This window comes from Pongo abelii, chromosome 8 (assembly GCF_028885655.2).
Source record: "Pongo abelii isolate AG06213 chromosome 8, NHGRI_mPonAbe1-v2.0_pri, whole genome shotgun sequence".
Classification (NCBI taxonomy): domain Eukaryota; kingdom Metazoa; phylum Chordata; class Mammalia; order Primates; family Hominidae; genus Pongo; species Pongo abelii.
Window position 1 is genome coordinate 81,952,968 of NC_071993.2, and position 13,693 is coordinate 81,966,660.

General features: G+C 38.0%; 1 protein-coding gene across 2 annotated transcripts in view; it reads left to right on the plus strand.

Moving 5' to 3' along the window:
• The first annotated feature begins 8,935 nt into the window (after nucleotides 1-8,935).
• The window catches only part of RTKN2 (rhotekin 2), a 75,634-nt gene continuing 70,876 nt past the window's right edge, over nucleotides 8,936-13,693 (plus strand). The window contains exon 1 of one of the 2 annotated variants that reach the window (XM_002820911.6): nucleotides 8,936-9,387. In XM_002820911.6, the coding sequence (XP_002820957.2) occupies nucleotides 9,328-9,387 (60 nt within the window). In that variant the 5' untranslated portion in view covers nucleotides 8,936-9,327. The remainder of the gene's footprint in view (nucleotides 9,388-13,693) is intronic. The other variant, XM_009245580.4, reaches the window with a different exon arrangement.

Consider the following 13,693-nt stretch of genomic DNA (forward strand, 5'->3'; position numbering starts at 1 on the left):
GACTCTGTTGGGACACCGACCAGCTTTTTTAGGCAACTATATCTGCAGGAGAAAAATATAACGTGGTGAGTTTCCCTTAAAACCAAATGAGTGCAATTTGAAGGACAGTTCTTTATTCTTACATTTTATGTATAATTATGTACTTATTATATTTTGGTATTAAACTATCCTTTCTTGTGAATTTCTATATTAGCAGTTTCTGTGGACTTCTTTTCTTTGGGGGGTGAGGTGGGGCTGCGTGCAGTCTCACTCTGTCACCCGGGCTGGAGCGCAATGGTGTGATCTCAGCTCACTGCAACCTCCGCCTCCCGGGTTTGTGCCATTCTCCTGCCTCGGCCTCCTGAGTAGCTGGGATTACAGGTGCACACCACAACACCTGGCTAATTTTTTGTATTTTTAGTAGAGACGGGGCTTCACTATGTTGGCCAGACTGGTCTTGAACTCTTGACCTCGTGATCCACCTGCCTTGGCCTCCAAAGTGCTGGGATTACAAGCGTGAGCCACCGACCCCGGCCTTCTGTGGAATTCTATATTACAGGTACAGTGGACTTCACGAATAATGGTTCCTCTCACTGATGAATAATTTTTTGTAAAATAGATATATTTTGCATAAATATAACTTCTATAGCATTACTGGGATCTCAGGGAAAAAAAAACACCTTTTAGGAACTAGAAATAGAGTAACAAGAAAAACAACCAATCAAGAAACTTGAGTTAAAGCCACAGTTAGTGCACAAATGCATGTGCACACACACAAATGGTTTTAGCTCTGCCAATGGCAAGTGGAAGGACCTGCATCTGAGATTCTTATATTATGCTTAGAAACCTGAGTGAACTGGTTTCGGACATCTAGAGGCTATGATTCCCAGTAAAAACGTATGTAAATCCCCCCTGTAAGAAAGCTTGGATTAGGTAAAAATGAACACCCAGTCAATGATTACAAATCTCAAGGAAATCAATCACCGTGAGTAAATGTCAGTGGAAATAACATCAAATTAATATCCTTAAGCACTACAAATATTACAATGATTAGAAACAGAATGTAGAACAGTTGTGAAAAAGATCTGAAGAAATAGAAGAATCACAGAAATGAACAGGCAACAAAATATTCAAGATGACCAGGGAGATTTGTAAAAGTCATTACAACAGCACTGTTATAAATGAAAAAATTAATGGTTGAAATAAAAAACTCAGTGGGTGGATTTAAGAGAAAATCGGACGCAGATAAAAGAAAAAAATGAGAAGATGGAAAAATACTCGGAATTCAGCACAAAGAGTCCAGAAAGTAGAGAATATAAAAGAAAAGTTAGGAGATGAAGACAATAGATTAAGAAAGGCATAAACCCAAAGCTGCAAGGTAAACGATGTGTACTTAGTGAGATAAAGATTAAAATCAGGAATAAAACAAGAATGCCACCTCCACTTAATATTGTATTGGCTGCCTTAGCCAATGTAGTAAGTCAAGTAAAAAGAAATATGAGAATCAGAAAAGAAACAAAAGTGTTATTATTCACACTTGATTTCATACAGAATATACTTAAAAACCTACAGATGATTTATTAGAAATAATCAGCAAATTTAGCAAGGCACTTGGATATAAGACCAACCGATAAAAATCAGTTTTATTTCTATACACCAGCCACAAACAGAAGATATGTATTTTAAGTATTATTTACAATAGCAAGAAGAGATATAAGGAACCCAAGAATACATGGAACTAAAGATATGCATAGGCCTATGTGGAAAAAACTGTAAAACTTCATCAAAAGACCTCAAATGAAAATCTAAATTTGCAACATACATGATGTTCATGGATTGGAATACCCAATATCCTAAATAAACAATTTCTCTCTAAATTGATGCAATTCATACAAAAACTCCAACACGCTTCTTTTTTGTTCCTTCAAACTTGAGGAGCTGAATCAAAATTTCATGTAAAAGGGCAAAAGCACAATAATAGCCAAGATACTCCTGAGGAGAAAAAGGTAGTAAATGTCTACAAAAAGAACCTTTCCAGAACTAAAGTAGGAAAAGAGGAATCTGTCCTTAGCCTAATTCATGTTATTAATCCATCTAAAGAAAAACAATTACCTAAGAAAGGAGCTGAGACTGGCTTGGAAACTAGAGGGGCATGTGAGAGAATATGAGGGATTGCAGACAGTGGAGGAAATGGTCAGAGGGGAATTTGAGGAAGTGAGTCTGGCTCCATCTACAAGTGGACCTTCTGCTGTATATCAATGCATCTGGGTATTGTTGTGGGTGCCATCAGATAATTAAATCAGCAGTTTTCAAATATTTTTATGCAAATACCCCTAAAATGTTTTTTCTTTTATTCATATATAATATTTTCATATATATGTGGTACATGTAAATATTTTCTATATGCATAGAATTTGTAATAATCAAGTCAGGGTATTTGGGGTCTCCATCACCTAAGCGTTATCATTTCTATGTGTTGGTATCATTTCAAGTACTCTTTTCTAGTTACTTTGAAATATACATAATATTATTACTAAGTATAGTCATCCCAGCCTGCTATCAAACATTAGAACTTATTTCTTCTGTTTAACTGTATCTTTGTACCCATTCACCAATCTCTTTTCATTCCCCCTTCCTACTGTTTTCCATTCTCACATCCTTCCCAGCCTCTGATATCTCTCTCTCTCCCTCTTTCTGTCTGTCTCTCTCTCCTTTATATATATATATATACACATATATACACATATATATACATATATACATATACACATATATATACATATATATACATGTACACATATATACACATATATATACATATATACACATATACACATATATACATATATACACATATACACATATACACATATATACATATATACACATATACACATATATACATATATACACATATACACATATATACATATATACATATATACACATATATATACATATATACATATATACACATATATACATATATACATATATTCACATATATACATATATACATATATACACATATATACATATATACATATATACACATATATATACATATATACATATATACACATATATACATATATACACATATATACATATATACATATATACACATTTATACATATATACATATATATATACACACATATATATATATAAAAAATACTTTTTTGACACAACGTCTCACTCTGTGGCCCAGGCTGAAGTGCAGTCGTATGATCATGGCTCACTGCAGCCTCAACCTCCCAGGTTCAAGCAATCCTCCTACCTCAGCCTCCTGAGCAGCTGGGACCACAGGTGTGTGCCATCACACCCAACTAATTTCTTTACCTTTTTTTTTTTCTAGAGACAGAGTCTTGTTTTGTTGTCAGAACTGGTCTGGAACTCCTGGGCTCAAGTGATTCTCCCGTCTCAGCCTCCCAAAGCACTGGGATTACAGGAATGAGCCATCGCGACTGGCTATCATTCTACTCTGTATGTCTCCATGAGATAGTTTCTTAGCTCCAGCATATGAGAACATGCAGTATTTGTCTTTCTGTGACTGGCTTATTTCACTTAACAGAATGACTTCCAGTTCCATCCATGTTGCTGTTACAAATGACATGATTTCATTATTTTAAAATAATTTTAAAAATCTTTTTACCCCTTACATATTTTTAAGGTGGCATTTGTCATGTTTTACCATACATTTAAATAGTTACAAAGGACGTAATTGTGGGTATATTGAAAATAATTAAAATTTCAAATTTCAAAAATTCTATTTATTAAATGTATCCAGTGGAATCTAAAATGTTAACAGTTGATACCCATCCAGCATCATCCATGTAAAAAATATATAAACAATTTTATGCTGAAAATTGTACATTATTTCTTTTCCTACTTGAACTTGTATTTTTATTCCACTTCCCCCACAGAATAGTATGCTAAAATAAAATATTTTTATGCATGAGAAGTCTTTACTGCTCATCTTATAATATTTCTCTGCAACAAACATATGTATATAAATTGAAATTTTATACATCTTCACATATCATGTGGTGGATGAGCCCTTTTTCCTCCAATTAGTTATGTATTCATAGGTAACTATTACTTAATGTAGAATCAATACCAATATATATATATTTTTTTTGAGATAGGGTCTTACTGTGTCACCCAGGCTGGAGTGCAGTGGCATGATCTTGGCTCACTGCAACCTCCACCTCCCGGGTTCAAGCGATTCTAATGCCTCAGCCTCCTGAGTAGCTGGGATTACAGGCACCTGCCACCGCACCTGGCTAATTTTTGTATTTTTTGTAGAGATGGGATTTCACCATGGTGGCCAGGCTGGCCTCGAACTCCTGACCTCAGGTGATCCATCCCCTCGGCCTCCCAAAGTGCAGGATTACAGGCCTGAGCCACCACTTCCAGCCCAATACCAACAATTTTAACTGTCCCTTTGACCTCCAGATGGTTTTTATATTCCAGGACAATGCAATGGGTGGAAGTGATGGCTTTCTTTTATCAAATGGGAAAAGTTGATTGTGAAAGGGGGACCAAGAGGAGGCCTAGACCAGCAGGTAAGTTGTTAGGCCGATCAATTTCAGAATGAGGGAACCTAAGTTGAAAATCTTAACAATGCGTTCCTTTAAACAGTCAGACCTTTACATATACCCAGGCCTTGCAAAGTCTTTGTGTCCCCCAACTTGAGAACCACCGATTCAAGTTATACAACTAATTCCTGTGACTGATTTGCTTGGTGAGTAAAGAGCATTCTGATTATAATGTCACTTAAATTTCCTCAGGATTGTATGTAATATGTAGGTCACACTGGCAGTAATAACTTAAATTGCACTTCATTTTGTTTCCATCTGCTGACAAGAGCTCTCATCCCTTGCAAATTCCGCCAGACTCCTACCCCTTACTACTCCCAGGCAGTGGTTCTTAAGTGTTCACAAATAAATCTACATAGCCAATTCTTCAGCGTCTTTTTTCTGGTTATAGGTACCAATGCATCACAGCTGTGTTTTCCATGCTTTCACATAATAAAAATACAAAGATAATGAATCAAATGTCAAGTCAAATTCTGTAAGTCAAAATATGTTTTATTAGTTTTAAAATATGTATTATTATAATACAATAATAATATGTATTATTATAATACAATAATAATATGTATTATTAGTTTTATAAAAAACCCACACATTATCACTATTGTTTAACATTTACAAGGACTTTTTTACATATTCAAAATTTCTTATTATGAAAGGTTTGATGCATACTAAATGTATGTGATATATGTAAGTTACCAGGTAAACATTACAATTAATACTGGTGAACCCATCACCCAACTTAAGAATTAAAACGTGACAAGTAAGTAGCTCTGTATCTGCAGGCTCTGTGACTATCCTGTTCTCCTGCCTTCCTTCCAAAGCTGGCCATTAGCCTGAATTTTGTTTTTAGCATTCCTTTCCTGTTAAGTATAAACTTTTATCACACACCTGTTTCCTTAAACAATGTGTTGTTTAGAGTCTCTTGTTATTCAACTTTACAAAGATTATATATTCTGTGTACTCTTCTGCAACTAGTTTTCTTCATTCAGTATTTCTAAGATTTAGTTATGTGTATGTTACTAAACATAATTATGGCTTATTTTTTAAAAGATACGTGACATTCTACTGGGTAAATCACCACAATTTATTAATCCATGCTCCTGAAATGAGCATTTGGATTTTAAAAATACTTTTGCTATGATAAGCAATGTTGCCTAGACAAATTTGCAAGAATTTCCCACAGGATACATACCAAGGAGCAGAATTGCTAAGTAAACACACTTTCAGCTTTACAAGACAGTTCTAAATTTGTTTTTTCCAAAGTGATTGGACATATTTCTCTCTCCTCCACCAGCATATAATATCTCTTGGACTTGCATCTTTGCCAACCCCTAGTATTATCAGATTTCTTAGTATTTCTTAATCTAGTGACTGTAAAATATCTCCTTGGGATCTTAATCTGCAGTTTACAGACTAATAATAAGGTTGAGCAACCTTTCCTATTTTATTTGTCACTTGGATTTACTCTCCCATAATATGCCTACCATACCTTTTGACAATTTTCTAGTTGAATTTTTATTGATTTATAGGAGTTCTTTATAGATAGCATATTATTTAGCAGTGGTAGGTGATATATCTTGAATATATCCAATTCACATAAATTTTTCTCATTCAGTTCTCATAGTTCTATAGGTACTTTACAGTTGCCTTTCGGTACTCATGTTTTCTTCCTACAGTAGTAACAACTCCTGTTTTTGTGGGACAGTTTACAAAGCACTCTCAAAAATCTTATCTGAGTCTCCCAACAACTTTAAAAAACAAGATGGGTATTATTATACTTGTTTTATAGATAAGAAAACTGAGTGGCTTGCCCAAGGTTATCGGGCTAATAAATCCTCAGACTCCACATTCCACAGCCTCCTTCTAATTATGTGATGCTTCAGCTATTCGTAGACATTCATTTAAGAAAATGCTGCACCTCTGCTTAGCACCTTGACCTCAGTTCCTTCTCTCTCTCTGTTTCTTCCATATATAATTCAAAATATAGCTTTAATTTATTCAGTTCAACCTAAACAGATTATCTACAAGATGAACAGATGAGTAAAAGAAAGCACCAAGAGAATTTTTAAGAGGACTTTTTTTTATAAGAGAGGCTAGGAGGATATTCAAAATCACAAGTTATCTGTTCTGTGACAAACCACATTTTTCAAAATAATGGATCTGTTATGTAACAGAGAGCTGATTTTAAGTTCAGTGTTTTCTTTTCCTTTAGCCTCTTAGTTTAAAACAAGAATACAGAGAATAAGAGAAGAAAAATATACTTCGGCATCTATTAGTATTATCTAGATTGACTTCTGTAGTTTTTAATTTATTATAATACTATCTGTTATATTAGGGATAACTAATATATGTATATTTTTAATTAGCATTAAATATTGACCTTATAGTGAGAAGTAATATTGGTAGGACAGTAATTCCATCACTCATCCTCTAGCTGAAGCTACTACAACTGGGCAGTTTGGTGGATATCGATCTTCTGTAAGAGCCCAGGGATGATGGGTTAAGAGATAGGCAAATGTTCTCTCTCAAATATTTGAGATGGTAAAACGTAGTACTTCTCACTTTCTGGGAACTGTAAAATAAATAGATAGATCGATAGATAAATCCTCAAGCTAATGAAACCACTGCATGTGAACTCTTTAAATTTTGTAGTTTCCATGGATGATTATATTTTATGTGCATTACATATACCAGAGAAAACTGTGTCTGATGAAATTAGCAGTAACAAGTAAGGACTTGAGGATAAATAAGGAAACATAAGTCCTACTCCAAGGTATTTTCATCATCATGTAATAATTAAGTACTTATGCACTTCCTGGGGACCTCTCCCGGTGTATAATAAAAACAGGACCACATCATAACTTCTTCTCCAAAGAGAAAGGTCTTTTGTAACAACTGTATTCTACAGATAATTACTAAATATGGCCTTGCCTAACCTCTTTCTTCTAGTATCATAAATAAATGTATCTCCAGTTAAATATCTGGTTTTAACTCATCAAATACTCCTCTATCAGTGTCCAATTCTAAACTAGTTGACTCACCTCTGTTTTTATGAAGTGTTGGCTTCTACATGTATTTTGATCTGCATCTGAGAGCTGTATGTGTTATAAGTACTATGTGTCTGATGATGGGCTCGCGGTGTGTTTTTCTTTTGAGTCAGGTACTACAGCTAGGCTCATGCAGCCTCATATTGAGTAGGGGATAATTACACCACAAAGTGGTAGCATAAGAGAGAGATGTGCATTGGAGGAAGGGGCATATAATGATCCTGAAATTCAGACCTGTGTTTGTAGAAAATGAGGTGAGCTCCGTGTTGATAATTTTGGACACATATTTTATTGTTGTAAGGATATGGGTCATTCATAATGCAAGGGGACCATCATTCCCAACTGGGAAGCTTCTAGTATCACCTAGTCCAAAGGGTCTTAAAGAGGCATTTTACCTATTTGAGGAAGGGTACCCATTATATTTTCAAAGTACATTCTCAAACCAACTGCTTTTAAAAGGGTCTTGCAGTTAAAATGACCATACAATATCCACTTCGGGATAAGTGCAAGATTGGTGCAACATTGGGACAACAGACCCAGACAGGGTCTGTCCCAGGCAAATAAAAAAACATGGGCACCTATTTATGGAGGAAAAATGTCCAAGGGTTTCTAGGCGATGAGGGCTGGAGGATTGATTTGGTAGACTCTTCAAGAAGAAAAAAATGTCTGAAGCCCAAAGAGGCTTCCTGTTGCCTTTTCAAGGGGGAAATCAAGATAAACTAAGGACAATGAATTTTAAGGACTTTTCAAGGGTGTGATATCTTTGCTGCTTTCATTTTGATTTTTAAAAATCCCATGTTTCCCTTTATAATTAACAAAATCCATGAATTAAAATGGGTCTTTGTGCTAATCTTTAGGGCAGCAAGAAATGAGGCTCTTGAGAAATATTACCCCATTTTTCTGTCACCTTGGATGTTGGAGAGGGAAAGAGAGGGCGAGAGAGCTGAAAGAAATCCTTCGCAAGAAAACGAAGTAAGTGGACAGAGTAGTGGGCGGGGAACATCTGGGGTTATAAACACTGGGGGCAAAGAGAAGACCTTGTGAAATGCCTGACATAGTATCTCACGAACCTGATGAATAAAACCATGATATCTGGGTGACCCCGGTGACAACGCTGGACAAGGTGAGAGGAGACAGCGAGCGCTGTGTTTGAGAGCAATGTTATTGGTTTTCTAGGAACCAGACCGTGGGCTCTTAGTGACACTTTGGGTTCCTGAGTTGTCTGGGAGTACAGGGACTGCAGCCTGGAGTCTGTCCAGCTACGATCACTTTGGAAGGCCTTCGGTGGGATGCGGGCACAAGGCTCCCAGTGCAAAGGGCGTGCCACGAAAACCACCAGCCAGAAACCTGCGCTGGGACAGGTGGGCTCCGCCGCCGAAGCTTTCCCCGCGGCCCCTCCCACTCCCGTCCCAGGCCCGCCCACATCCCGTCCGGGCTTTAAGTCCGGCACCGCCGCCCTCTCCCCCGCCCCGCCGCGCTAGAGCCTGGGGTCTCGGCAACTTCCGGCGGCGGGAGCTGCGGAGCGCGAGGCGCGCCCACTGCGCGTGCGCTTCGGCCGGGTTCCTCCTGCGCCCCTGGCCCCTGCGACTGGGACTTGGTACGGCCGGGCGGTTGGCGTCCTCCGCGGCTCCTGCCAGGGGCGGGCTTTTCAAATCTTCCCTTTCAAGGAGTGGCGACGGCCCGGACATTTCGCGTTGGAGATGGACGGGCAGAGCCTGAGGGGTCCTGCGCTCGGCCTGGCGGGGCTTCCCACCCAGCAGGTGAGTTGCGGGAGGGACCCTGCCGCGGAAGGAGAGGGACCCTGCCGCGGAAGGAGAGGGACCCTGCCGCGGAAGGAGAGGGAGCCGGGGTTCTCTTCCTCGCGCATTCGCTTTGTGGAGGAGTCGGGAAGGCCTCCCACTCTCTCCTCTATTTCAGCGGTGGCCAGAAACAAAGGGAGGGAGTAGGAGACTGCACTCTTGGGGCTCTAAATGGCCTGGACATCGGAACCTCCGAATTTCTCAGAGAGCTGAGGTCCGGTTTGGGAAGGCGGTGCCGGGGTCCCGGCGCGCGTTTGCGGGCGCACCTGTCTGCCGCCCTCCCCAGGCTTTGGACGCCTGTCTTTTTGGAAGTGTAGGTGATGCCGGGGAAATGGGAGCCCCTCGATTCCCAAGAAACCCAGCGAGGCCAGTGGACAGTTGGCTTATTACGGATTTAATGGGAAGCACAGTAATGGAGCGATGTCTACACACAACACAGAACTGGTTGAGGGGAGAGGGGTCGAAGCGGAGTAGAGGCAAACAGCAACCTCTGCACTTTAGAAAAAGTTGAAGATTTGATAGTGGGTTCTTTCTCAAATCATTTGAAAGAAAAGAGGAAGTACACGTTACATTCGATAGAAGTTTGATGTTTGCTTTTGAGCCATGTAAAATGTGTTAGAAACCTTTTTATTTTACTTTTTGCTAGACTAACATTATTTCTTGGCAGCATCAGTTATTAAAATGTTACCACTTTTCACTCTTAACCATAACTTTAGGGTCTTAAAAGAAAACTCTGATGTCTTTAAGCTGGACCTTCACTTCTATTTTAATCTCTACCTTCTTTTACCTACTTCAGAAATAGCTTAAGCCATATGAAATTGCCAGTTTTGTAGGTCAAAATTGGAATATTTGCAATTTCATTCATATGGAGGCACCTGATATCTTTGTTTAAAAATCTGGGATTTCCTTAGCAGACACAAAATTATTAGTTTTCAATAATACTGTGAAAAATAAAGCAAGACATTAAGATCCATGATGCAAAAGAAGTCCAGTGTCTTTATCAGTAATTTTTATGCTGTTTTATGCCAGCATTTTCAAAAATTTCAAAGATTTTGATGTACTTTTTTTCAATCCTGTCCTGTTATGTACTTTGGCTGTCCTGAATGTTAACAAAATCTTGATTTATAGTGAATTGGCATTCTATTGATGTTCTTGCACGTATCATATAGGTGTAGGTGTAGCTGTCCAGGTGTATTTATTGAGCTGCAGGCTGCAAGATTAGGAATGGTACAGAAGCGACAAGAGGATAAAATCATGAAGGAAGTTTAGTTGCATGGAATGAAAATAAATGTTTAAATATACATAAAGGCTGGGTTATTTACATGTGGGAAGATACAATAGTTAATTTCTTAGGCAGGACAAAATCAAAATGATTGAAATGTGGAATTACTTCTTCAGTTTGGATTTGAAGAAAAAACACAAAATAGTAGTAGGTTTCAACCTAACAGGAATATTGAGAGTCAGTCAGATAATTTTATACTTGACTAACACTGAATTTTTATTTGGTATTTCCTTTGATACATGAACGAAGCTGCCATGTAATCGAGATAAGGCCAAAGATTTTGAGGTGGTCACACACTAGTCAAACACATCTACTGAAATCCTGGAGTCCTCTGCGACTCCTCACAGCATAGAGTATTGGCTTTGGAGTCAGATTCAGGTCAAACCAAACTCTTCTTGTTGTGCAACCTTGAATAAGTTATCTCTGTTTTCTAAGTTTCAGTTTCCACAGTTGTAGCTTGGGTATTCTGCCTATCCCAGACAGCTGTTGGAATTCGAGAACCTCTCTGAAGTACTTATCACAGCACCTAGCACTCAGGATGTGCTTGAGAGATGACTATTGTTATTATCCTGTGTCCTATTCATCTGAGTGGTTAGGGCAGTCCCCTACCTTTTCTTACAAATATTTAAGCTTTTGGAATCTTAATAAAAATAAAATTCAGAAAGTAATACTATCTCATTGCAGAAAAGTCAACATATACAGAAACATGAATTTAAGAATTCGGTCTCCGGTTCCATTCCCCAGAATGGCCGCTGTTAACAATTTCCAGACTTTTTTCTGTACATAAACAATTCTTAAAATCCACACAATTTCTTTTAGCAAAATGAGAACGTACTGTATTTACTCTTTTCTTCTTCTTCACCTTGGTCTCTTGGTTAACATGGCTTAACTATGTCCATTAGGTGAATCATAGTTTCTATCTTGATTACTGCAGTTGTCTTACCAGGAGTTCAATTTCAGGTTTTTTTAGTCAGTTTTTAATACCAACAATAAAGCCATTTTCTTTGCTCTTCCTTCATGCTAGGCTAGCTCTTAAAACCTAGTAGATTTCTGTTTCCTACTTAACCTAAATTTCTATTTTTAAGGTATGCTCCTATTTCATTCATAGCTTTGTCCATATATTTTTATCAGCCTGACTTTAACTACTTATAGCGTCAGGACAGTGACACAGGCTTCTGTTTGACTTGATTAGAGGCAAGCCCTTACTCAGAAAATCGGAAAAGAAATAAGAGGATGATGGCCTTACCTCATTCTCTGCTGTTCCTGGAGACTGGCATTCAAACAATCCTAAAAGGAATGGTTACAGAGAGACCAGCTTTTGTCTTTGGTGCTAATCAGCGTTGACTCTACCTGGCCAAGCCATTATGGCTGAGGGAGCAACACTGATGATTTTCCATTACCTACTCATCTTCTTTGAGGTTAATAAACATCACTATTGAATGCCCAATCGGTACCCTTATTACATGATCATTATTCTTGCTAGGGATAGCACTAGACATCAACCCTTACCCCTGATGCACTGTATACCCTTAGTAACTAAAGACTAGAGTTTTGGTTCCATAAACCCTTCCTTGCTAGAGCTAGCATTGCTTAACCAGAGAGGCTTTTTCTGCATGTAAAGTGTAGATGTGTACTAAAAGAAGTTGCATGGGAAATACAAAACTAGCTAAAACAGTAGCCTTAAAAAAAAAAAAACCAACAGCTCAGAATACATTGAAAACCATATGTACACTTAACAATTCATCCTGCTTATGTTAGCCTTCTGGGATCCACTTAACTGACATTTGCCTGAGACCTGCCTCAGCGAGGGAGGTAAGATTATAGTTTACTGTGTATGTTAATTTGGCTGGATTATGGGTCAGTAAACTGTTTCTATAAAGGGGCAAACAGTAAGTATTTTCAGCTTTGCAGGCCACTCAGTCTCTGTTGAACTTGCTCAACTCTGCCCTTGTAGCTTAAAGGAGCCATAGACAATATGAATGAGTGTGTCTGTGCTCCAGTATAACTTTATTTACAAAACTAGGTCCCAACCAGGCCATAGTTTTCTGACCCTTGCTCTAAAGGAAAAAATCTTAATAGTAGTATCTGTTAGATACACCTCATTTCCTTAATAAATAGTACTTTAATCTTATATCATCTTCAGACTTTTTACACGTACTTTTTTTTTAAAATCCTGACTTTACATTTTCTTTCTCCACTATTTCCCAAGCTTCTATAGTTTTATGGAGTCTTCATTGTAAGTGATGGTGAGAAGATACTCTTCATTTATGTGATAGAAACCCAAACTGATTCCTTAATGTGGCTGTAGCCACCTGCTGGTTCTTTAAGGTTGTTGCAAGTTTCAAGATTGCTGTGGAATTTCAAATAGTCCAGCTGTGCTTCTCTACCCTAGCTGACCATTGAATCACCAGAGGAACTGTAAAAAACAAATGCTCAAGCCCCACCTCCAGAGATCCTGATTGGTTTGGGGTAGGTCACAGGTTTAGGTACTTCTATAAGGCCCTGCCTCTCTGCCTCAGATGATTCTAATATGCAACCAGCTTTGAGAACCACTGTGCTAGTTCAACTGCCTGTTTCATTGCATCATTTAAAACCAAAATTGAATTTAGTGGCACCAGATGGTATTTGTTTATATTTGAGTTGTGGGGTAAAGCTATTCATCCCAGCTTTAGGTTGCTCCCTATGTGCACTCCCCAATATAGTCAGTCTGCCAGAGTTTATTCCTATAGACTTATGGGTCACATAGATAATTCTTAAAATTAATTGCTAATTACATTGAAGAAGAATTTACTTTGGGGCTGGTAAGTCATAAAAAGATGAAATGGAGTTGTTGAAATTCAGTCATGTGTAACAAAGGAAAACCAGCAAATGACTACATTTATATAGTACACCAGTTTTGAGTTACAACACTATATGAGAAGGTTCTTATGTGGTGATTACATGATGTAATTACAGAAGGTAATTAAACAGATCTGTTTTCTGTGT